Genomic DNA, 25,249 nt, shown 5'->3' on the forward strand with positions numbered 1-25,249 from the left:
ATCTTTATTGTTTCATCAACGTGTTTGTAAGCTGGCTTAAACTCTACAGTTATATATTGGTGTATATATATATTTATGTGGTAAAATATATATAATTATAATATATATAAATATAATTATACTACAATAATTATATATAATTATAATTATATATATATAATATAAATGTGTGTGTGTGTATATTGTTCTACGCACATTCAAAAACACTTTTCAAAAAAGTTGTTATTGAAGGAAATCAAAACTGGGATTTTTTATTTTTTAATATTTTAATTCAGTAAAGGTGCGTGCCATTACAATAAATACACACGTATAACAGTTAAATTTAAACCTTTATCTGGGCTGCATTTAAAAAACATTACAATTGTTGTAGCTTAAAAGTGCCAGCGGTGTTTGTAAATAAATTAAAAAACTACATCTCTATCAAGTGTCGTCGTCGTCTTGCATTTTGAGCTTACAAATCTACGTATTTTTTTTTGTTGTAATATAAAATATATAGGTTTTTGTGGTTGTTTTTATGTGTGTGTCTGTCTACAAATAAGCTTTTTTTTTTGGCTATATACAATTTAGGGAGGGTGGAGATCCTACTCAAGGCTGAAGGAGGAGAAAATCGAAACATATAATTAAAGTTTCCTTGCTCCTTCTGCCTTTTTTGGGGTTTCCTCCCTTAAAGGATGATACCTCTCTAAGCTTCCGTTAAACAGAAACCTGAAGAGAGGCTTTTAATTAAATTTACAAAATATAAAAAAGAAGGCCAAAGAAATCCCTGGAAAATTGAGAAAGTTTTACCTTTAAATCTTTAAAATCCCCAGCAATTCCTTTGGCTTTCCTGCTATACATAGTTTCACATTTTAAGTCCATAAAGAGAAGCCTCTACTCTGCTGCTTTTCCTCCTTGCCTGCTCCATTTTAGTTGTTTTTTGCTTAGTAACTATTGTTGGAGTTGGCGTAGGAGGAGAGCGAACTATTATTCGTTGTGGCCGAGGATTGCGTCGATGTGTTGGCTGAGGAGTTACTGCCACCCGCTCCCGGCTTGTCCATGCTGGCCATTATGGAGCCCAGCAGATCCACTGGCGTTTTGCTAGCTCCTTTATTCATGGCCACCCGATTGCCGCCAGCTATGATGATTTTGTGCGAGGGCAGGCTGAAGGTCTTGTAGGTGGGTTTCAGGGGGGAGGAGCTGCTGGTTGTGCTGCTGCTCGGTGGCGGCGGTGGAGGCGGCGGTGCCGTAGATCTTGAAGGCGGCAAGGGTGGCAGGGGTGGCAACATCACAGACATGCGGGTGATGTTCGGACAAGTGAGGGAGGCGGGCAGTACGACCTTGACAATTTGAGGAGCAGCGTTTGAAGGCGGCGGGGGAATATTAAGAGGAGTTGCTGGGGGTGCTGCTCCTCCTGGTTGGCGAATTACTGACACAGACATGGAGGTGACTTCCCTGGGAGTCAGCGACGGCGGTTCCTTGGGTATGGGTATATCCATTTCCACAATCTCCTCCTCGGCACATACCTCTGGCACCTCCGCTTCGTCCAGCTCTGGTGTGCTCTCCACAATTAGCTCGTTGCCCACATTGTCCACGGGCTCGGGTTCGGGTTCAGGAGGTGGCGGTGGAGGAGGAGCAGGAGCAGGAGACGGAGCTGTTGCACTGGAGGTACTACTATTATCACTGCTTTTGCTATCCGACACAATCTTCACTTGGATCTTGATCTCCGGCTCCTTTTGGTTCAAGCGATGATGATGAATGAAGGGCGGTGTCTGAGGCACAAGTGGCGGTGGCAGTCCGGACAAGATCGAAGGCGGTGTGGAGGGTATGGAGGAGGCAGGAGTGGGTATGGGAGTTGGAAGAGGGGTGGGCGTGGGGATGGGAGTGGGTATTGAAGGAGCTGCTTCATTATTTAGGCGTGGCATCTTGGCCGGCGAAGGTGCACTTAGGGTTGAGGTCTTGGCTGGCGTTGCAGGATGCTTCTTGGTCGTGTGGTCGCTTCTCTTATCCTTCTCCGAGTCCTTTTCCTTATCCTTTTTCTCCTTTTCTTTATCTTTGTCCTTCTTTTCCTTATCCTTCTCCCTTTCCTTATCCTTCTCTCTTTCCTTATCCTTCTCTCTTTCCTTATCCTTCTCCTTTTCTTTATCCTTCTCCTTATCCTTGACCTTCTCCTTCTCCTCCTTTTCCTTCTCCCTTGACTTATCCTTCTTAGGCTTCTCCTTGCTCTCATGGCTGCCCAGAACTGCCGCCGCCTTAGTCAGCTTGTACTTGTGCTCCAGCACCATCTTCCTCATATCTATCTTGGAGTCATCCTTACCCGGCTTCTTTTTGGGCGAACTAGCGGCACTGACACTCCCACTTCCGCTACTCTCCTGATTCTGACTGGGCGAGGATGACGGCTGCTCATCTAGGCTGCTCTCACTGGAACGCCGCTCCTTGCCCGGCTCGAGATCAATCAGCTTCTTCTTGGCCTTGCCATCGTGCGTCCGCTTCGAGGGCGTCTTCTTGCCCACGCCCCCACAGCCACCCTCATCGTGTCCAATCGGATTCGGCAATATCGTTTGCTTCTCCTTGTAGTGCGGCGTCTCGGCCAGCACGGGATTGTTCCGCTCATTGATGACCTCCTGGCCCGGGTAATACTGTCGCAGGCGTAGATGCCAGGCTACGCTCGTCACGGCCGTCACCGTGCGAAACTGATGGATAATGTTGCGGGGCAGGAAGTAAATGTCATTGTCGCACAACTGGATGCGAGCATAGCGAACGCCTTCGCGCCGCAACTGATTGAGCTTGGCGTCCTCGATCCACTGCACGCACTGCGAGATGGGGGGTTCGTGCAGGTCCAGCTGCAGCATCTCCACCATCTGATTAAAGTCCTGAGCGGCAAAGGCCACCACATCCTTGGTGATGCGGTTTTGGTTGTAGGTTTGACCGCAGTGAACGGCCTTAAGGATGCCTGGAGGAGTAGTTGGAAAGTTAGTACATTGTAAAGAAGGAAATTGAGGTAAATGTGGGCTCACCAACTGCAGCGGTGGTGATCCTTTCGTGGCCATGTCCCACATGATCTGCATGCGCCTTGGTGCGATCCTCGATCATGGTCTCACGAGCCTCCGATAAACGGGGCAGATACTGAAGGTTGCGCAGCTCATTGATGCGGGTTCTAAGGGAGATTTGTTGAGATTAATAAAGATATTTCTATATTAATTTTAGAGAACTAACCTCTGCCTCTTGAGCGGCGTCTTGCTGTTTAGCTCTGCTGTGGGCACTAGCTGCTCGCCAGCGCGTATCCATAGGATGGGTCCATCGTTACTCTGGCGAGGATCCGTTTGCAGTATGGAATTACAAGCCCAAGGCATTGTCTAAATAAAAAGTCAAGAAATATTGAATTTTATCTTAACAAATAATACTATTATCCACTTACCTTTCTTAGAAACGGATTCATTTCAATGCGTCGCAAAAGATCAGGAAAATAGCCGCCAACCTCCTCATGGACCTTGCCAACGAGACTGATCTGATGTAGAGGTCCATAGCGAAAGGTTCCCTGGCAATAATTGCGAACAACCTAAAAGGAGGAAGAGAAATGAAAGATCAATAACAAAGATTTCTTAAAGATCCTTAAAGATCCCTCACCTGTTCATTATACTGCGACATCGTACAGGTCTCAATATCCGAATTCCTGCCCAGCACACCCGCCTTCACCGTAAGCGTCGAGTAGTTCTCGGCCATGTGCTCCAGCAGATCGGGCAGATAGCGCGCCGCATCGTGAACTATGCCCATCACATGATGGGCATAACCCTGCTCATCCTCCGCGAAGCAAACCCCAAAGAACTCATCCACCAGTTCCTCCATTTCCTCGGGCGGCAGGGCATCAATCTCGTGCTGATACAGATGCACAATGGACGCTCCGCCATTGGGATACTGTTCCACCTGGAAGTAACAGCCATACTTGAGGTTCTCCAAGCCAACTGGTGGCTGTCGGTTGGGCTTGGGCGGTAGACTCTGCACCGTTTGCCAGGGCCCGGGGACAGGAGCATGCTGCAGGCACTGTACACCCATGCTGGAACGTCGAATCTTGGAGCGTTTGTAGCACTTGGAGCAGTCCCGCGACGAGGATGATGAGGAGGAAGAGTGACGAGACGATGAGGACGACGAAGAGGATGAACCCTTGTGATGGTTGCTAGAGGATGAGGACGAAGATGTGTAGGTCTTGCGATTGCTGGAGGAATGATTGTTGGTTGTGGCGGAGTTCGAGCCCGAGGAGTTGGTTTTCGGTGCTGGCGATGGCATCAGCTTGGAGTTGACGCTGCTCTTGTCCCCAAAGTTGAGCTGTCGGGTAACCTCTTCGCGGCTTTTCCCCGTTGCCTCGCCATTTAGCAGAGGTTTTATTTCCTTTTCCTCCTTTTTGATTTCCGCTTCTGTTTTGATGCTGTTGCTAAGTACAGGTAAGGGGGCTACCGCTTCCGGCTCTGGTTTAACTTCCACTGGTTCCTTTTTGATGCTTTCCTCTACTTTAATTTGCTGCTCAAGGGCAGCTGTGACCGCTTGGCTAAGGTTGTTTTCCGTTGCCGCATCCTTGGACTTGGAGGAGCTGTTTTGACTGCTACGGCTGCTGTCGGAGCTGCGGCGGCGATGCGAGTGTGACGAGGAGCTGGACGATGAGGAGGGAATCTGTGGGTAGAAATAAGAACAATTGTTATAACTTTATGTTAGGTTTTTATACATTTTAAGATAATAATGAGATATTACAGCGAATATTCAAGAAGCCTAATATTTTGCTCAAAAACCCCTTTTTTACATTTTGTAGAGGAATTTTCTATTGAAAACTGTGGAAACTAAATCATTGGAACTTATTCCAAACAGTTTTTACTCTGCTATGATAGCAAAGAAACATGATTCATAATGTACAAATATTCCAAGCGGGTGATATCATAGTTACATATTTTTGTTTACCCCAATTTCAAGGAAAACTTAAGATTTTATCTGACGTGGATGAGAATATGAGTGAAAAGATTCTAGAATGAATGTTTACCAATCTTTCTGACACGTTTTTTCCAGCGAAAACTAAGTGAAATCGAAGAAACTCTAAATAAACTTCCAGCATGGAAGTATTTCAAAGCCTAGGCTCAATAAACTTCCAGCCTGGAAGTATTCCTTAGTTTGGCTCTTTGTCCCACTCACCTTTTCCCGATCGCGCTCTCGTTCCTTCTCCCTTTCCCTGTCGCGGTCGCTGCGATGATACTTCTTGTCCTTGCTGCGCGAGGAACTGGACTTGTGATCGCTCTCTTTGGAGGACTTGGAGCTGCTCTCCCGATTGCTGCCTTCCCGGTTGCGCTCCCTTTCGCGTTCACGCTCTCTATCCCGATCCTTGCTGCTGCTGCTACTACTGTTGTTGTGGTTACTAGTGGCGCTGCTGCGCCGATGCTTATCTTCATCTCGCTCGCGCTCCTTATCTTTCTTCTTCTTCTTGTGATTGCGCTCTTCTGTGGGTGTGCGTGGGCGGGGGGGTTTCGGGGAAATGAGAGGTTACATTAGTTGGCATTGGATTTGTTTTCTGCGAAATTCTTTGCTTTTCTACTTTACCTGTCTTCTCGTCTGTTTTTGATGTTGCTTCTTTCTCTGCCGCTGTCGCAGTGGTTTTTGTTGTTGCCTCGTCCCCTTCTGTATTTGTTTTTGCCTTTACTGCTGCTGCTTCTTCTTCTATTGTTGTAGGTGTAATTGCATTCCCATCGCCTGACTGCTGCTGTTGTTGTTGTATTGGTAATGCATTATTGTTGTTGCTTGCTGCTGCTTCCTCTGTATTTGCTTTTGGTGTTGTTGTTGTTTCTGCAGCACTGACATTTCCGCGGGCATTTGCGTTGTTGTTTTCCACCACAAGAAGAACCGCCGTTGCCGATTCCGCCGCCTCTGCCTTATTCTTGTTGTTATTTACCCCTATTGCGGGCTCCATTCCCTCCACATGGCTGGTCGTCAACTTTTGCACCTCCTCCGCTGCCGTTTCCTTGGCCAAATCAGCCCCGCCGGTGGCTGATTCTACGTTATTTTCGCCACCTCCTCCTCGAGTGTTCTCCATGTGTGCGTGTGCGTACGCGCCCGAGTCTGTATGTGTGTACGTGTGTGTGTGTGTGGGTGCGCTTGTGTTGAATATATCGATCAGAGTCGCACCGTCTACGTGACGCCTCTCAGCTAGCCGCCGTGCCGTTTATCTTACGCTCCTCCGTTTGCAAATCACCCGCTCGCTCCGGCGTGTGGGTGTTCATTCGGCTGGCAAAATTTCCGCAGCGGCGTTTTCATCAATTCGCGAATTCGCCTCTTTTTTTTGTTCTAATTTTTGTCCATTCGCGCAGTGTGACCGTTTGCGGGGCGTCTGGAAATACCGTCGTAGATGATGGCTGGGCGTTGTGGCATTTTAGTATTTTATTTTTAACGAGTAAGGTCACGCGAATTTGGCAGTTAATTTAAGTTAATTTTGAATTTGTTGTTTTTTTTTATTTAAACTTTAATATATTTTCTTTTTAAATAATAGCTAAGTACATAAAGGATCATGAAGTACATAAATAATACCGTTGTTTTCTGATTGCTCTAATTAAATATTTTTATTTTTTATTATTTATTATTTAATTAATTTTTAAATTTACCAACATTGTTTTAAAGACATATTATTTTGTATACATATTTCCTCAGTAAATAATTTTCAAAAATAAATGATACATCTCTTAAAAACCGAAATATTACGTTATTTTCTTGGTTCCTACAAGAATAAACTTCTTTTTTATAAAATATATATAATTCTCAATTGAAAAAATAAATCGAGTTATTTAAAATCTGAGGACTTTCGATTATCCCTCCCAGCGGCCCCTCGGTAAACATCACTGACCATTCGGGGCACCTTCCCCAGGTACTCCATGATGCTCATCTCCTCCCTGAGAGTGTTTAGATACATTTTTTGGATTTTCCTTATCATCGGGTCAATAACTCTGGAGCTGACGACATCATCGGCACTCACACTAAACATATCTGACTTGGGATCTATGGGGCTAAACTTGTCCAGTTCGGGTTCTGTAATAACCATATCTATATCTTCAGGCAGTCGTTTGGGAGTCCTCAGCTTATTCATAGTTGGTGAAGTCACTTTTTCTAGTCCTGACATCTTGTCATTCTCCTTCTTATCATCTCCAAGGTAAACTTCCCTTGGAGGTGTCCCGCGATCTACATGCGTCAGGGAGTGATCCAATGCCTGTTGCAAATGGATTTGCGAACGAATTAGGGATCTAATATCCTTGCCACTCTTGGCGCTGATAACTGTATTCTGTGAGGGTTTCGATTTCTTGGAGGTGCCTGAATCGTCGCTGAGGAAGCCATACTTGTGACGGAATAACTTATCCGTGGCGGCGCAGTGAGATCGAGCCTTCTCGTAGTCCTTATGAGGGGGATCCTTCACCTGGTACTGCTTGTGGTTATATTCATAGACAGGCACTGGGTCCTGTAGGTCATCTTCGGCTCGATCGGATGTGGGTTCGCGGTAGCCTGGGTTTTTGTAGACAAGGCAATCGGCACCGCCTTCGGCTCTTTCAGGCTCAGTATCTCGGTGGGGATTACGAGTGTTATGACTTGGTTTCCTTGAATTTTTGCAATTACAATGATTCTGAGGGTTAAGGTAGTTACTTAAGGTCGAGAATTGAGGTCGCTAAAAGGTCACTAAAGAACGGTTAAAAAGGATATTGAAAGAAAGCTCTTCTCTTCCTTTCAACAAGTTCCCTCCCCCTCTGAAAATCTCTTTCATATTTACCGGATGCTGCTGGTGATGGTATTGATGGTCATTGTCATAATTCCTTGATAATTTAGCAGGAGCCGGAGCCGGTTCCGGAGGAGCCCGATAGTCTCGAGCATCATATTGAGGATGTACACACCTACCCGAAGGACATTTTAAATTCTCAATGCTATTGTCCCTTGCATCCATTAAAAATGTGTGAGTAGAGCATTGGTTGGAGTTTTCCATATAATGGAATCTCTCTCTATAAGGACGATCCTCATCCATGGGTATACGATGCCCATTCTTGTCTCTTTTAGGCTTTTTAAATAATGGTTAAGGATCAAAGATCAAGTTAGTTGGTTATTCAGGAGACTTACTTCATTTCTGGTTGCTAAGAAATGTTCTCGCAGCTCGCCACGATATTTATTTTGCTTTTCCATGGAGCCAGATGAGAATTATTTTGAAGAGAGATACGAGTTTTAGGTTTCTCGTAGGACATATATCAACCAGAATACTGGATTATAGACTCAAAGTAGAGAGACTTGGATAAATAGTTTTTATTATATATATTTTTAAAAATTTTTACATGATAAATATGGACTCCCCTTTCTCCTAGAAACCCATTCACAGAGTGATTGTTTCCATATAACGTTCAAAAGACCTCGTGATGGTCGTGTGATCCGGGGCCAGGTGAGTATCCGCCATTACAGCCAAGCGGTATTTGTCCCCAAAGCGATGGAGATTCAAGGAAAGGCAAGTTTTGGATTGTGGTGGCCGGAAAAGAAGGACATCCTGAACTTTTTGACCCCAAGCCGATTGGAACTCATCAGTGGCTCCATAAATCTCGGTGATGGTAATGGGGAAATTGTATGAGAAAAAGTTTATAAAGATTTTGGTGAGAACATGAGGTATCAAGGAAGTCAGAAGACTAAACTTGGTCTGACCTATTGAAGCCAAATATATCATGATCTGCTGATTCCTGATTCTCTCCACAACATCGTGGAGTTCTTTGGTGTGATCTGCATCGGGTTCCCTCAAAGGTAATTGCAAAAAGACCACACCACCAATATTCTTCGACTTATCCCCCACTCTGTCTGTGAAATATCCCTTGTCTATGGTCCTGCAGGTGGTATTAAGGTATCTTGGAACCTGCATATCCCCCGAGAAGGTGTCTAAGTAATCATGAACAGCGCCAGCTAGGCAAGTCAAACTAAAGTCAGATTCCCTGAGATCCTTATTGAATTTATCCTTATTTCGCAGCCTGAGTTGGGCTCCACTTAGAGACCTGCTAAAGGAGACTATTTTTCTGCCTGAATAGGACTTTTTGTGTAGGATATTCAACTCCTTGGTGGGCTGTTCAAAGAGCACCTCATAGATATTTCTTGGAGCCTTGAAGAGCTCCCAACAGATCTTGAAGAACTCCAGTTGGGCATAGAGCAAGAGGGGCACATATAAATGAAGTCTGGCACAGTAAGTCGAGGAGTAAGAAGTTTGACCCTTGATCAGGACATCAGTAAAGGCCAGAATTTCGCAATAAAAGTGATAGGGTAAAAGCAAAACATGATTGAGATTTAACCGCCACAGAAACCGAGTCCAAACCTTGGCCAAGTTAGTGGGCTGTAAGCTGTTGTATATGGCATTTCTGGCCACCAACCAGCTGAGATTTCTTTGCTCTAGTTCTCTGTTTAGTAATAATCTAACAGTTTGAAAGCGACCCACTTCATTTCTATAGGTGACCGAACGCCTTTTGAGTTTCTGCAACACCGAACGACTCCTCCAATAGCCCAGAAACACATTGACCAGGATTATCAGGACCAAAGAGGCCAACTGACTGAGATTCCTCACTTGAACCGCAGACGAGGCACCATCGGGTGTCTCCAGGGAATCAAATTCGTAGATGAACTTTTGCCAGCGACAGATCACCAGATGCACCAAGTGATTCATCAGACGACTAATGTGCTCCGGTTTCCGCACAAAATGGGAGAGTTGCTTCTGATTCGAGCTTCTCTGCTCCAAGCCATCACTGAGGGTCATCAGGTGTTTCTTGTGAGGATCCTGTAGTAGCAGCATTTCACTCACATGCAGATCCTCCTCTTCGGCAATTATCAGATGATGCAGCTTTATGAGTATGTAATACGGCTGAGTGCTGTCCGAGTTGGGTATGACGATCACCTGCCACTGGGGTAGGTCCGAGGGTATGTACTTGGTGGCCAGTTCGCTGACATAGTCTTGGATATTCGATTCAGTGACGGGACGGCCGCGGTATTTGTGGGTGCTGAGCAGGACATGGTTGTTGATATTGAAGCCACTATAACGGGGAGGAATAAGGAAGTATATAGAAGTATAAAAATATTAAAAAATTTACATACTCCTCTAAAAACTCACCTATTATCATTAACCCAAGCGTAGTGTCCCCAGCAAGTCACCAGCTTTTGTCGCAATTTGGGAAACCTTAGCATTCCCGTTTTATCTCTCAGATCCGTCAGATATTGGGCATATGAACGCTTGATCCTCTCGAAATCACAATTGCCCTCCACTTGGAGCAGAAAATGAAAGATGCCCGCATTCTTTGGCGTGTCGATTAAAGTCCGGATCTTGTTGGACTTTGAGATGGTGAGGTTGGGATACTTGATGCTAAGCACATAGTTGGATAGTTCGTTGCCAAGGTGGGCGCCTGGAAGAACAAATATTAAATAGATCATATTTTTAATAATAATTAATACTAAATATAATGAGTAAAAGAAAAGCAGACCAAGTTAAAAGGTTATAATATAAAAAAGGATAGTTGGATCGAAGATAAAATGCCCTCTAATTGTTTTAGAAACCATAAAAAAATATTATTTTAATGAAACATTGTTTTCCCCTTGAGTTGTAATATTAAAATAATTAAAAAAAGAAAAAAATCCTTTTTATATTTAATTTTAAATTGTACAGAAAACGTAAAACTAAAGTTCATAGTATATAAGATTAATAAAAACCTTATTGAGAAAGGCATGAGTCTGCCAAAATTATTTAATCTACGCACGATTAACATATAAAAATTGAACACAAAAAACCAGATAGAAGCTCATATGCCCTTATACCAAGGCGATTACCCGGTATCAAGCATCGAAGAGCCGGCTTATCAATGGCAAAATTTTATGAGTAATTCAGTTGGTCAAGGTTCGCCTGGCCGCTCGTCTGGGTTCCGCAAAGGTGCAACAGGTAATCTATTATTTATAAACAAAAGCCTTATCTCACTCACTCTCTCTTTCTTTCACTCTCTCCTAACCTCTCTCTCTCTCTTCTCTCGTTCTATCTCTCTCTAAAGATCTCTCTATAAACCTCTGATCCTTTTTAATGGTTAATCAACCCATGCCTCGATTATATTTATATTTATATAGCCGGCCCCTTTTGAAGTTCTTGATTTATGTGGCTTATCAGTGAGGCACAGCGCGTGTCGCGGATCGATGATCACCGATCGATCATTGATCATCGATCACTGCTGGGGATCGATCACTTACACAGAAACGATAAGAGCAGCAAAGGCACCAGCATCAAAGCCACCACAAAGCAGAGCAGGGTCTTCAATAGCGATTTCAACTCTTGCCAGAAACTAGGAAATATAATATATAGGAGAATTGGAATATATATTTATATATAAAGATTTTAAATTACCTTTCCATTTTGTTTCGATTTCCCAGAAATATATATTAAGAAGACCCCGACTTCTAAGCTCTATTTAGTATAGCTGCACTATATAGTATGTATGGTTCGTATATTTTGCTCTCCTGGTTCTATTAATTTTCAATTCTTCAGAGCCACGTTCGCTCCTCTCCGTCTTTCAAACACAACTGATCTCAATAGACGAGCTTCGTTGGGGCTTCGGTTTTACTTTCCAGCTTATCAGCGACCCGCTCTTTGCTGTGCACTGCAATAAAAATTGATACGGAGCATAGGGCGTTATCAAAAGCATTTGTTTGAAGCTATAAAATTTAATAATGGTAAACAGGTACATTATTGATAGAATTATTATTATTATTGTTATTATTAAGGCAATTTATTTCAATAAATATGGATTGCGGGTTCTATAAATGACTTACTAGATTTGTTAACTTTTTGTTCTATAAATAATTTGTTTTCTTAAAAAGCTTATGCTGAAATTTTTACATTTTAAATATAGACTTTGGAGTTTTTTTTTTGTAATTCTAAAAAACTTTTCTAGATTTTTTAAAAATATTTCCCTAATTTATATATTTTATATATATTATTATATTAAGCAATAGCAAATGTTTCAGTGTCATCAGTATCTACTTAGTAATTTTAGGGTTAAATATTCCTTAAATAATTTTAATAAAATGTATTTATATAAAATGGTGAATGCTAAAAGGGATTTTTATAAATATATCCCTTTTCTCAGTGTATTTCCATCATATCTCGAATGACTTTCATTGGCTCCTCTGAGCTGGTTCCGGGAACATTTAACGCCTCTGCAAAGGATGTGCACGCAGCTTTCTCAATTTCTCAGTTTCCCCTACCTACTCTCTCTCTTTCTCTCTGAGAGTTCTCCATTAACATCTCTCTCTCTCTTTTTTGGGGCTTTTGGGGCTCAGTCGTTTGCTGGCTTTCGTGGCAGTCGGTTCGCGTTTTTTGCGATAGAAAACAGCGTGTGTTTCAGACTCAGTTTGGTTTGACGTTTGTTCCGTTTTGCTGTTTTGCATTATAAAGAAATATATATCAAATATATATAGAAACGATCGCCCCCTCCAGCCCCAAAGAAAAGTTCTTAGAAGCCAATGCTGAAAGGCAGTAGAAAAGGCAGCAAAAGTAAAGCAGGAAAAGTCGGAAAAGGCAGCATGGCCCAAATGGCAAGGCGAGGCGGCGCGGGTTGGCGTTTGGGAAAATGAAAAGCCCGTGGAAAGCCGTCGTGCATACTGAGCAATGATTTTCGTGCGAGTGTGTGTGTGAAAATGTGTGAAAATTGTTGTTTGCTGCGCCGCGGAGTTAATATAAAATAAGAAGAAAAAAACACCTAAAGAAAGCTTGTAAATACTACGAAAAAATCAAATCAAGTGCAAAAATGCTCAACAAAAAACTCAATAAATACGGAAATCGGCGAGTTGAAAATATAAAATAAAATCAGGAAATCGCAAATAAAAAATGCCAGCTTCCTGCTTTGCACACACACACATCGAGCAGATTTTGGTCCATGAATGAACTGGCATTGCCACCCGCCATCCACTCACACCAACACCACACACACACACACACACCATACACACACACTGCCACAGACACACACACACACACACACATGTGCAACACATATAAAAATAAATAAAATAAAAAACGAGCCATTTTCGAAAGATTTTTGCTAGAGAAACGGAGAAACGTGCCGCGCATTTGGGAGTCACACAGAAATAGTATATAAAAAAAGCTATATATACATATATAGCGGTGGATATAAAAAGGTGGGTCAAGTGTAAATTTATTTAACTAGTTGTATACACGAACACGTTAGTCCTTAGCCCCCAAAAACCCTGCTGAAACCCCCTCGAAGCCCAGCGAGATTCCGCCACAAAAATCGTAGCATGCTTTCCAGCGTTTGCCCTTCGCTTGCCCCCTGCCCCCTTACAAAAAAAAATCCATCAATAGATGAGTGTTTTTGTGAGTGTGTGTGTGTGGCTTTCCTTGTGCTCTTCCTTTTCCGTAAATAAAAATAAATTATGGCCATTGCCCCTAAAAATAGCAGCAGGAATTACAAGGAGCCAGAGATCGCTTCTCGTTCGCTCGAGCTGCTCCTCTGCTTCTCCTGCAGCAGCATAAATCATTATGTAGCCAAATGTCAATATAACACTTTGAGCCACACACACACACTGGCACACTCTCTTGGAGGAAAGGATAAGGCTACTATGAGGAGAGCAGACTAGCCTATGGGGCGTGCGAGCCTGTTTGTGTTGGTGCAAAAGTTCAGCCTGCGAATTGGTTCAATTGAACCAAGTTCTTGGCTAAATATAAAACAAATTGGGGTTTATAGAGTTATAAATAAGTATTGGAGTGGATAGTTTGTTTATTTATTTATCTAAAAAGATTTTTTATAATTTATTTATTAAACAAATTAAATGTTTAACTTCATTATTAGTTTAGTGAGCACTGAATGGAGTAGATTTCAACTCGAATAATGTTGATAAGTTTATCAAAGTTTATTGTATTATATTATTGACTTGATTAGAAAATACAATACATTTTTAAAGAATATAATTAGTTATCTTAATAAAAACAATAAAAGAAGCAAAAGGAATACTTTTTCATTCAAAAAGTTTCTAAAGTCCAGCTATAAAATAGTTCAACAAATTTAATTTTTAAATTAAGAAAACCAAGTTAAAAAATAAACAAATATTACAGCTCTTTGTTTTTAGTTTATTTATCTAAAAAAACATTCTAAATATATACAAAATATTATATATTATGGGTAAAACATCGTTAATGCCTTGGAATAATTCCTAAAGCAGAATATCTTTTGTTATTTATGCTTAATTATTCCTATTATTGATACTTAATTACCCAACAATAATTAGCACTTGAATTTATGGAAGCCATAATAGAGGAATATTTAATATAAATGGGGCTCTTAGAAGGAATTACCTGCCATTAGAGGTCTTTAGTCAGTAATCGATTCAGGTAGATTCAGAGTTCAAGGAACCTGAAGGGGAAATAATAATAATAATAGTAATAAAACAGTCTAATTTATGATATTTAATTAGGGAAACTATTTATAAACATTCTATATTATTTCATATTTAATTTCTCGGAAAAACATGCCTCGGAATATCGTCATTTAATTCCAGAAATTAAAGATGAAATGTTTGAAAATATATATTATATAATAAAATATTATTATTTAAATATATATTATAAAATATTTAATAATCGATAACAATATTTTTTAATAATTAATTTCTACGAATTATTTGTCTTGTAAAATATTTGTCATTTAATTACAAAAAATTATAAAGCAATAAAATGTTTGTTAACATCGAAATACTTATTAATCTTTAAAAAAAATATATAATAAAATATTATTAATAAAATATATATTATAAAATATTTAATAATCTTCAAAATTATATACAAAAAAACTAGTTATTCTCTCTATATATTTCATATCAAAATTAAAGATCAAAAACTAAATGTGAAATCACCAAAAAATCTATTTTCAATTCACCGCACATACACACGCACACACACACACACTCGCTGATACACAGGAAGTGGCAGCTAGGAAAAGCCTAGGAAAATGAAGGAAGAGGAAGCAGATAGGAAACTTTGTCTGTGTGAAAAATTCAGTCTGCAGCGCTATTTCACTTCCTTGAAATCCTTCTGCAGCCACAACAATAACCTCGGCTCTCTCTTTCGCTGAGAGAGTATCATACTCTCCCTGTCTGTTTTTCCTTTTAATTTTCTCTCTAATTTTCCTCTCCTTACGCAAGCGCACTTTTCCGCGCTTCGGCCACAACTCGTTCTGTGTCGTCTATTTTTTCCCTGTGTGTCTCTGGCTTGGCTCATTTGTTTATTTTTAGTTTGCTGTCATAGGAGCCTCACGCTCATCCTCATCTCCCCAGTCTCATCCTTCATCCACCCACAGCACATCCTCTGCGTCCGAGTATGTGGCTGCAATTAAATTGCTGTTAGACTCTCAGAGCCTGATTAATATTCCTGGATATTTGCGAGAGTTTCTCGAAGTTTGCCAAAAGTCTTCTTCTAATAAGTTGCCCTGCTTGCGCCCTTTTTGTGTGCGGGGAAATTTTTTAGAAATGAAAACTGGTTCAAGGTCGTCCGGCTGCAACTAAGCGAGGTTGTTGCACCGCCCGTTTAGTAGCAATTCGTTGAGGGGGGAGTGGCTTTTCGGGGGGCAATTAAATACAATCGAGGTTGGTTAAGGCTTAACTTGGTTTTATATGTCACTAAAGATTGTAATAGTGGAGGATCTAGGCTTAAAGTAGGGTTTTAAAATCATGGTAAAGTTTCAAGTTTAATTTACAAAGTTTTGATTTGAAAATGATTATTTTTAGGATTTATTTTTGTATGAATACGATATATAAACGAGTCAATTAAAATATTAGTAAAAAACTTTGCGAAATATTTTAATTTTATGATTAAAACGGAACCATTTACAAATATATTTAAAAGTATAAACAATTAAAATACACAAGGTCTTTAAATATAGGAAATGATGTAGAGTAAAATCATAGTATAATTTTATAATATTTTTTTATTTTAAATACGAAGGAATTTTATTAATGATAATTTTCTTGTATTAAATATTAGAAATAGCACTTAGAATATTATAAGAATATTAAAAAAATGACATTAGTCTAAAAAACCTTTTTAAAATAATACAAAAAATATATAGAAATCTAGTTTTTTTACCAAAGATAAGTCTAGCTATTTTATTATATTTATAAATTAAACTGCAATTAGTAAATCGGAAAATGCCCTAAGGTACTCAAATCTTTTTTATAGAATATTTTTTTATAACAAAATTATTTAGCTACAAAAAATAATTATATAAAAAATATATAATATATTCCTATATTACTTAAAATTTTCAAATCATTTTTACTTCTAATTTTTCTATTTACCTAAATTTTCCCACATTTTCCTAGATTCATTTTCCTAATTGTAGAGCAACTGTAACCGAGTCGGTCAGCATTTGGGGTCAGTTGGCATTTAATAGCTGTGTTTACGCAGAGCTCGGAGGGGGGACAAGGCGAAAAGGGAAATCCCAACAAAAGTGAAAGAGGAAAAATAGTGGCACAGGGGGGCTAGGGGCACCCCTCGCGTGCTGCAACGTCCATGAAATGACGAGGCCTGCTTTCCACTTCTCCTTACTCTCGTTTTTTTTTTTATATGAAGCTCACGTGTTAGGGGACGCCCCGAAAAGCCAGGTAAAAATGGTTTTATTGGGGAATCGCGCATAAACACATGATATGCTTAGCAGACACACACACAACACACTCTCTCACCGTTTCCCTATATATGTATATAAACGCTTTCAACGGCCCAGCTGGCTAAGTATCCCTGTAGGAGCTTACGTAATCCCGAAACGTGAGCCTTAATCACTTTCTGCTCGAGTTTCGTTGGGGGGCAAAGGGGAATGGAGGATATGCAGGATATATGGCAGGCTGAAGTGGAGTTTTGCAGGAGTTTTGCATAAGAGGATCACGAGTTGCCTCTAAAAAAAAGAAGGGGAAAAAGGGGGAAATGGGGGAAATGGGGAAACCTTTTTCCAAGGCTCTGAACACCTTTGTTTAATTGAAATTAAAGCTGAGGGCGGCACAAGTTTTATCTTTAATTGATTTAAGGGTTGGCTTTTAAAGGCAAAGAGGAGGTGTATACTTTAAGCTTTGTTTTAATTTTAATTGGGAATTTATTTGGGTTTTAAATATTTTATAAAAGTGTCTTGAAGCAATAAATAAAATTTAAGAAAGTGATTTTCTTTATCTAATAAGCTAGGAACTATTTTTAGGATCTTAAAATATTATTAAAATGAGTTTTATATATTATTTTTAGACATAAGAAATTAGAGTCTACAATAACTATATTTATTTATGAACCTTTTTAAGGTAAAAATATTTATTAAACAATTTTAAACATTTTTATAGTTCACATCTTTCCACCAAAAACCTTCTCTACTCCCAAAATGTAGTTAAAAAAAGGTGACACCTTCGTTAGTAAATAAAATCTTCTATAAAATATTTTTAGCATAATATAATTTGGACATCCTGGGCTGAAAATCCTGTTACACTCTCTCTCTCTCTTATTCGCATTTGGCATTCCGAGCACTCCCGCCCGGCAAACAATTCATTTCTCCTGTGATTTGGCGTGCCATTACCGTTAGTCACGTGCTCGCACCACTGAAGCCACCACCTACTTTTTGGTCCTCCAGTCCAAGTCCCCCTTTGCATACCCATACCCAATTTTGTTTTGGGGAGTCCCTCGGGTCGGGACCCGCATTCGGGACTCGTTGTCCTTTTTTGTGTGTGTCCTGGCCTGGCAGCACGGCGCTGCCTTAATTATCCTGGCATTGGTAATTATGCGACACAAAACAGAAGTGGGGACATACATTAAACAGCATTTTAAAGAGCCCAAAAGGGAGAGAGAGCGAGAATAGGAAAAAGAAATGGCAAGGAATGTGTACAATACACTGAAATAAAATATTTGTGAAAAGGAAAGATTAAAAAAGAATTTTAAGAAGTAATTATGAAATAAAAATAATTTTAAAAGAATTTAATTTACAAGAAATGTTCTCTAATATTTAATTTTATATATTAATTCTGCTAAAATAAAATCTATAAATGGTTTTCATCATAGAAAATGTTTTTTCATTAAATTAAAAATACTAAAAAATAGATAAATTAAATATAAATCAAGTATTTGTTATTGAAAATCAAACTTGTCTTTGGTTTTAATTAAACAATAAATATTCCAAAGTGATTTGAAACCAGCTAAACATTTTATAGGAAAATTTACTTTGTTTTAAATATTTTAATATAAAAAGTAAATATTTTTCCTCACTGTAAATATTTCCCTACCGTGCTTAAAGAATGCTTAACGAAAGCGCGAAAAGTATGCTGCATTTTAATTGAAAATCGCCAGGCCAGAGTGTCGCGCTACCCGGAAACGGAAGCGGAAGTCAGCCAGGTGCGAGGCTCCCCTCAGCTCTCCCTAGTCTCCCTATTTCCTTCGCTTCATTTGGCGCCCTCTCCCTTCAGTTCCCCTTCCCCCTAATGAAATATTCATTTGTAATCGATAATTCCGCAAAAGAGCAAACATAGAGAAACATGCGGCGGCATAATAAGTAGGAAAAGGTCCTCCAGTCCCAGTACCCCCAGCACACAGTTCCCGCAGTTTTTCCCTGCATTGAGAATTGAGGACGATAGTCAAGTTGTCTGCATTCAGGCAACAACGCCGAAAAATAAATAGCCGCCAAAAAAAAAAGAAGACCAAAGCACTGAAAATATTCCAATAATTTAAAGCCAAAATTTATACGCAGGTCCGAAGTTTTTCCTGGCCCTTCTAAGCCATGGTTTATTGTGTGCACTTGTCTGATAAGTTTCCCCCACCTGCAAGTTTCATCTATTTATTTTTCAGTCAATAAGTTAGAGTTCGTGTGGCCAGAAATTTAGTTTAAAATGCATAAAGTTTTCCAATGCTTTTGAAATGGAAATTGATTAATAATGTAAAATATTTGATGGTCCTGGGAAAGGGAAAATTTGCGAAAGAGTTAGGAGAGCTAGACGTGCTTGGGAAATGATTAAATATTTGGTTTAATATTAGATTATTCTTAAAAACTTATGGAGATTTGGACAGGAATGTATATAAGGTTTAAAATTATTTAAATAATAAATTATACATTTTATCTATAATTTTAAGAACAAAGATATTACAAAGATTATTTTGTGATATAGTGTTGAGGGTAGTTTCTAATAGTTACCTTTAGTTTTTATACGTTTAGAATAAATATAAAAATAAATACTATTATATTTACTCCTTAAAAAATGCTTTTATATTCATTCTAAGCGAGTTAAAATACATTTTATTTATTCAAAAAGAACTTTACACCATTTTTATAAATATAAAATAACCAATAACCATTCCTCACTGTTCTAAAAATAAACCCAAAACCATATCCTTTCTAAACCGCACTCAACACTTTTTTATTTTCTCTCTTTAGCCTCTCAACCACATTTCATTGCATTTGGCAAATCATTATGGTAATCTATATTAAAACCAAATTGCCCAAAGGCCATTCATTCCGACGACCGACCGAGACGAGCTGCCCATTAAAAATTCTATTAAAAGTTATTTACGGCAACTTTGGTCCATTGAATGCGACAAAAGTTGCAAGCACACATGTCCTGCGAGCTGTGAGGAGGAGCAGGACAAGACCCCGAAAGCATTGTCTATGCACGTTCATAAATAAGAAATGCAGTCGGGGCGACGTCGAGTGTCCAACCCTTCAGCTCTCCTTTACAATGCCTGCTGCCCCCTTTTTCCATTGACAATAAATTTGCATACACAGCACTTGCACTTCCTGTGGCCGCCTGGCGACCCTGCCTCGAAGGAAGTCGTAGGAGCCTCGCAGGAAGGCAAGTCAGTTTATAAATGCCGATCAGCATAATTGATTTCAAGCACAAAAAGCTGTATTTATCACATGCACAGATACTTGGGTGGGCAATATAGTAGAAGGATTTTAGATAAGGAAAGTAATTTATGGCATAAAACTAGGGTTTTTTGGTATATTTTGTACTTAAGTATTCAATTTAAATTTGTTTATATTTAAATTAATATATTTTAAAAAGATATTTGATGTAATTAAATTAAAATTTGAATAAAAACTTTAAAAGCAGAGGTTTTTTGTTATATTTGTAACTGATTCCTGGGGGATTTAATTTTAATTATAGTTGAAATTCATATAATTTCTATAAATATATTTAATTAAATTAATTTAAATTTTTTTAACACAAAACTTATTATTTTAACAATAAATACAATATTTATAATATTATATATTCCCCTCCAGAAATTTCCCGTCACCTAAAAAGCATAATTTTCGTATTATTTAACAGCTCAAATCAATTAATAGTTGAATAATTATTTCAATAATCAATTCTATTATCAATTCTCATATATAAATTATGCTTTCAACTGGCAATTCAATGATTGAATAATGCGTTAATTGAATTTTAACGAGAGCATGTGTGTGTGTTGAATCAATTTTGCATTATCTCTGAATCACTCGCTGGAGGGGGTGATAAAATCAGAGGGAGAGCTGGGCTCGACAATCGATGGGTAAATTGGATAAGGTAGTGAGATGCAGGTCCTTGGCCAGGAGATCTGCTGACAAGGACTCTCATTAGGCACTCGAGCGGCAGCAGCAGCAGCGATAACGGGCCGAGAGATAAGGGCGTGGATTGGGGGGAGGAGGCTGGAAACCCAGACCGAAGACCAAAAAGGAGGCTGAGGACATTCGGGCGCTGAAACTAGAGCAAGGACAGCACGAGCACAGCAAAAACTTCACAAAAACTAGAAAGCGAGAGAGAGAGAGAGAGAGAGTAAGAGCAATGAGAAAGAGATGGAACAAATTGTTACATTGCCTGTCCCGAGAGAGATGTACATACCAATGCATATATAGTGCAAGTACATGTGCTATTTTGACCCCTTGCCACATCCTACCTGCCTGCCTGCCTTCCAGCTGCATTTCTCGTGTCCTGTCCTGTCGGGGAGTCCTTGTGCTGCTGCTGCTGCACAAAAACAGCAGGACAACTGACAACAAGGAGCATAAGCTACCTTCATCCGAGATGTCCTGATTATGACAGCCCAAGGAGAATGCGGCCGGACATCTGAAAATTGTTGAAATTTTCTCCTGGGAGTTTGGCTTTCATGTAGCCATCAGCATACCACCTCCTTTGCTTGACTGTGTTAATTGTCCAAGTGTGTGTGTGTGTGTGTGTGTGGAAAAATAACATGGCAAGCAGGAAAATCCAGCAAAAGGGGAAAAGTGTGAAAAAATAAAGGGAATCTCACACACACGAAACCAATTCGATTTAATTTCCAGTTGGCAGCCACCACATCCTCTGGTTGGTATCCACAGGGAGTCAGACCCATCGAACACCGCGCTTCAGACGCAATTAAAAAAAATAATAAATGAAATGCCAGCCAAGAGGTAACTCTGCTGGGAATCTCTGTGATTAATGCACAAGAGCTGGAAATAGTTTCGCAGTGGCTTTTATAATGACATGTGCATAACACAATTTGGCAGGGATTCGATGGGATTTTAATTAGATTCTGAGGGGGATTAAGTGGGTGGAACAGAGCAGGTGATGGGGGAATTTATCAGGGAGTTTGAACATAGGTAAGGTTTTTATTTAAAATTAATAATAATAAAATAATCTTGAATTTGTTACTTATTAATTTAAAACTTAATTTATAATAGATATAAATTAAATTAAATTGATTATAAAATAAATTATTTTACTGTAGTAAAATTTTCGAAAAATATATATATATTTTATTCTTTAATTTTGTATTAAATTTAATTAAAGTCTTGTAAGAATTAAATAAATAATTAAATACAACTAAAATCTTATAAGAATTTAATACTTTAAGGTATTTTTAAATAAATATTATTAAGTTATGGTCATTATTTAGCAATTAATTTGTACAAGAAAAGGCCATTAATTGAAAAAAAATTATTTATTTATTAAAAAACTGAAGAAAATATATTTTATAAAAAATTTAAAACTGAAGAAAAATATTTTATAAACCATTTTAGCGTTCTATAATTTTTTATTCTTTTTTTATAATATTTATTTAGAAATTCTAGAATTTAGAATTTAATTTTTAGTTCAATCTTCCGAAAACTTTAACAAAATTTCCAATATTCCAATATTTTCTTTGATTTTCAAAATAATAAAAAATATTTTCATAATTTAAAAAGTTTTCCCTTCTATTGAACTTTACATTTTTCTGTTATTTCTGCTCCTTTGAAGTTCCCAAACATAGGCCCATCCATCACCATCATCATTATCGTTGTGATTTTGCTTTTCACCAGGCTCTTTCCAAACTCTCTCCCCTCACCACCCTTGGCTACTCTTACTCCCCCCTTTTCCTTTAAAAATTCTACTACTTTTCCTTATATTTACGTTTAAACGCGTATTTGCCCAGAAAGTTGTCGTTGCCCGCGGCGTCTATACGCTGGAGAAAGTGTATTCAGATTGGCAGCACCCTGGGGGATAGCCCCTCGATGGCGCGGCCCACATGGCGTATGAGTGACAGCCAGGCAGCGGCAACGTCAAAGTCGTCGTCGACGACTCATATCAAATTACCGTTATGGTTATGCACAGGCGGAGGCCACAGAGGGGGTATGGGAATGGAAATAGGGGGGTAAGGGGGAGACTGGAACCTAATGAGCCTCGGGGGCAGGCAACGCTCGGCAGTTATCAATTTCAATAGCTTTAAGGGAATGAAGAGAAAAGTTTAGAGAAAGACTCATTTTCAAGGAGATTTTTTTAGTTTTGAAATAAACCTAAAGATATCCCAATATTTACTATTATTAAATTTATAATTTATAAACTAATATTTTTTCAGGTAATCAGTTAATTAAGAGAGAAAAAGAGACCCCTAAAGAGAAGCCACAAGGAGAGATATCGAGAGAAAAACAGTAAAACGTATACAAGGAAACGGAAAAACGAAACCGGAAACGGAAACGTGTAGAGGAGACAAGACGAGGAGGCGGCAGTGTTTGACAGTTGAGGGGCAACCATCGGTGATGTGGGACACATCCCGGCACGGGCAATGCAACAACCCCAACGTTATATACCGTCTGTATCTGATCTATATGGCACGGACGAGATAGAACTGCTGCTGGACGAGATTCGGGAGCTAGAGCTGGAGCCGGTCTGCTGTCAGCTAGAAGATGAGCAGGACTTTGAGATAGCTGGCAGCAGGGCCGGCGAGCTCTCCCTAGCTCACTCCCATTCGCACTCGTTGTCCCTGGAATCGCCGCTGGGTACGTGCACCTCCTGGGACTCGCATGCCAACTATAAGCAGAGGGGCGGACACACCCCGATGCCCTGGGGCGTGGCCCTCCACTGTGATCCGCAACACTTGAAATCGCCTACAGGGATTGTGCGCATACTATTGGTGGTAAGTTTAGATCGGGATGGAGGCTCTAAATTGTTCTAATTAATTTTAAAATTTAAATAGTTATCCTCGGCCGCCTGTCTGGCCTGCGAATGCTCTGCAGGCACCGTACAGGTGGGCCTCTTTCTACTGCCACTCATCGGACGCCTGAGGCTGATGGTCTTCTGTGCGCTCTTCTCGCTACTCATCACATGCCTCATGCTCTTTCTGGATATATCGCATATAGCCCTCATGTTCCCATTCAATTGGACTAAAGTGGTGGGTTTTTTGTGGAGTTTTTAAAATTGGAAAATCTTAAATATAATGTAATATTTATCCACAGAATACGTGGATGTACCTGAGTATTGGTTTGATATTTATTTTGAGCTCCACATTGCTTGTCCACATGGTGCTGTATGCCACTGAATACACCTGGGTGTCCAAGCATTCCAAGGACACGCTGCTGGCCACAGGGGTGAGGTTTACTTATTTACTTAATGATATTCAATAAATATTAATTTAAAAAATTTTTTAAAATATAGATTATAGGCTATTTGTGCGCCTTGGAGGCATTTCTTTTATCGGGCATTGCATCCTGGCCCTGGACTCAGTACCGTCAGGTGCCCGACGATGCCAGCGAATTGTTTATCGAGGATCGCGAGATGACGCCAATGAGTCCCATTAATTGTAGCACCGATCTGCAGGCAACGCCGTATCATCATAATGGCAATGCCACATCGTCGGATCTATATAACCAACAACAACAATCGTCCTATAATCAAAAGCCTTATATACCTGGTAAGGATACTAGTATCTTCCCTCGGTTCTTCGGTCGAAAGAGAAAAAGCTGCTCACAAAAAGTAGGATTTTTATTTGCGAAGAAAGGTTCTCATTTAAGCCTGTGTTTGGATGTTCTTTCATTAAGAAACTCCCAAAAAGAGTAGTTCTTTTAAGCTCTCTCTCTTTTATAGGCAATAGAAGACCTGAACCATAAAAATCTCATCTTAACTTAGTTAATTAATTATTTAATTATTTTTAATCCTTAGCCAAACGACCCAATGAGCTCAACAATCAGCGTCCAGCATTGGGTCACACACAAACCGCACGGTCGAAACCCAATCAGCGCTATAGAGAAGGCTACCACTATACATCCCGCCAGAGTCCCACTTTCGTGCTGGGCGATGATCAGGGCAATGCCGGTCCATCCACGTCCCGTTCCAATGATAATTCTAGTGCGTGATAGTTTTTAATTCCTCAGCCAGAAGAAGAAGACGACGAACAGCGAAACGGAAGAATTACAGAGATCTCTCAGCTACCAGAATTCGAGAATACAAAATTGGAAGGAAGCATTGTTGCACAAGCATTTCGGTCAATGTAAGAAACCAAACTGTTAATTAGTTTAAAGGCAAAACTCGTCGGGATGAGACACCAAAAAACACAGAGAGAGAAAATATTTAAGCCGAGAGCGAAGCAAACAACAATAATAAATTTAATAAATTGTGTGTGTATGTCAAAGAGAGAGAGAAATTTAAAGAATTTAAAGAACAACCAGATGAAATTTGAAACGAAGCAGATCAACCAGATCGAAGCCCATTTGATTAGTTATACGAACACCAAAGAAAACATTTGAAAATTGGTCAATGTGTTGAGCTATAACTAAATATATATATGAACAAAAGGAAAAACTAATTGGTAAACAAAGAAAAAAGAATACGGTATCAAGGTAACGCGACAAATTGCAAGCAAAATTGAAGAAATTAGAAATTACAATGAGCATGGAAATGGAAATCAACTTGTTATAAACGTAGTTTTGCTTATTTTTTAATAAAAACAAAAAATAATTCAAGAAAAACGAAACTT

The 25,249-nt window shown here is 39.5% G+C and overlaps 4 protein-coding genes across 4 annotated transcripts; 1 reads left to right on the top strand and 3 right to left on the bottom strand.

Moving 5' to 3' along the window:
• Window positions 1-13: 13 nt before the first annotated feature.
• LOC108079609 (uncharacterized) lies at window positions 14-6,338 on the bottom strand. The gene is made up of 7 exons (XM_017173973.3): window positions 5,554-6,338; window positions 5,152-5,453; window positions 3,604-4,641; window positions 3,395-3,535; window positions 3,193-3,332; window positions 2,994-3,133; window positions 14-2,929 (listed from the first exon to the last, which is right to left on the bottom strand). The coding sequence occupies exons 1-7, from the start codon at window positions 6,041-6,043 to the stop codon at window positions 921-923; spliced, it is 4,260 nt and encodes a 1,419-aa protein (XP_017029462.1). The 5' UTR covers window positions 6,044-6,338; the 3' UTR covers window positions 14-920.
• A 350-nt stretch (window positions 6,339-6,688) lies between these two features.
• LOC108079578 (uncharacterized) lies at window positions 6,689-8,260 on the bottom strand. The gene is made up of 3 exons (XM_017173923.3): window positions 8,101-8,260; window positions 7,760-8,041; window positions 6,689-7,615 (listed from the first exon to the last, which is right to left on the bottom strand). Exons 1-3 carry the CDS (start codon window positions 8,161-8,163, stop codon window positions 6,785-6,787), a joined length of 1,176 nt encoding a protein of 391 aa, XP_017029412.1. The 5' UTR covers window positions 8,164-8,260; the 3' UTR covers window positions 6,689-6,784.
• A 5-nt stretch (window positions 8,261-8,265) lies between these two features.
• On the bottom strand, window positions 8,266-11,536 carry LOC108079547 (uncharacterized). Its single transcript, XM_017173885.1, has 4 exons — window positions 11,381-11,536; window positions 11,227-11,318; window positions 10,109-10,397; window positions 8,266-10,031 (listed from the first exon to the last, which is right to left on the bottom strand). Exons 1-4 carry the CDS (start codon window positions 11,386-11,388, stop codon window positions 8,348-8,350), a joined length of 2,073 nt encoding a protein of 690 aa, XP_017029374.1. The 5' UTR covers window positions 11,389-11,536; the 3' UTR covers window positions 8,266-8,347.
• A 977-nt stretch (window positions 11,537-12,513) lies between these two features.
• Window positions 12,514-25,243, top strand: LOC108079643 (uncharacterized). The gene is made up of 7 exons (XM_017174033.3): window positions 12,514-12,529; window positions 13,070-13,173; window positions 22,856-23,413; window positions 23,474-23,668; window positions 23,733-23,864; window positions 23,932-24,187; window positions 24,436-25,243. Exons 3-7 carry the CDS (start codon window positions 23,063-23,065, stop codon window positions 24,627-24,629), a joined length of 1,128 nt encoding a protein of 375 aa, XP_017029522.1. The 5' UTR covers window positions 12,514-12,529; window positions 13,070-13,173; window positions 22,856-23,062; the 3' UTR covers window positions 24,630-25,243.
• Window positions 25,244-25,249: the final 6 nt, after the last annotated feature.

The sequence above is a fragment of the Drosophila kikkawai genome, chromosome 2L (assembly GCF_030179895.1).
Source record: "Drosophila kikkawai strain 14028-0561.14 chromosome 2L, DkikHiC1v2, whole genome shotgun sequence".
Lineage (NCBI taxonomy): Eukaryota > Metazoa > Arthropoda > Insecta > Diptera > Drosophilidae > Drosophila > Drosophila kikkawai.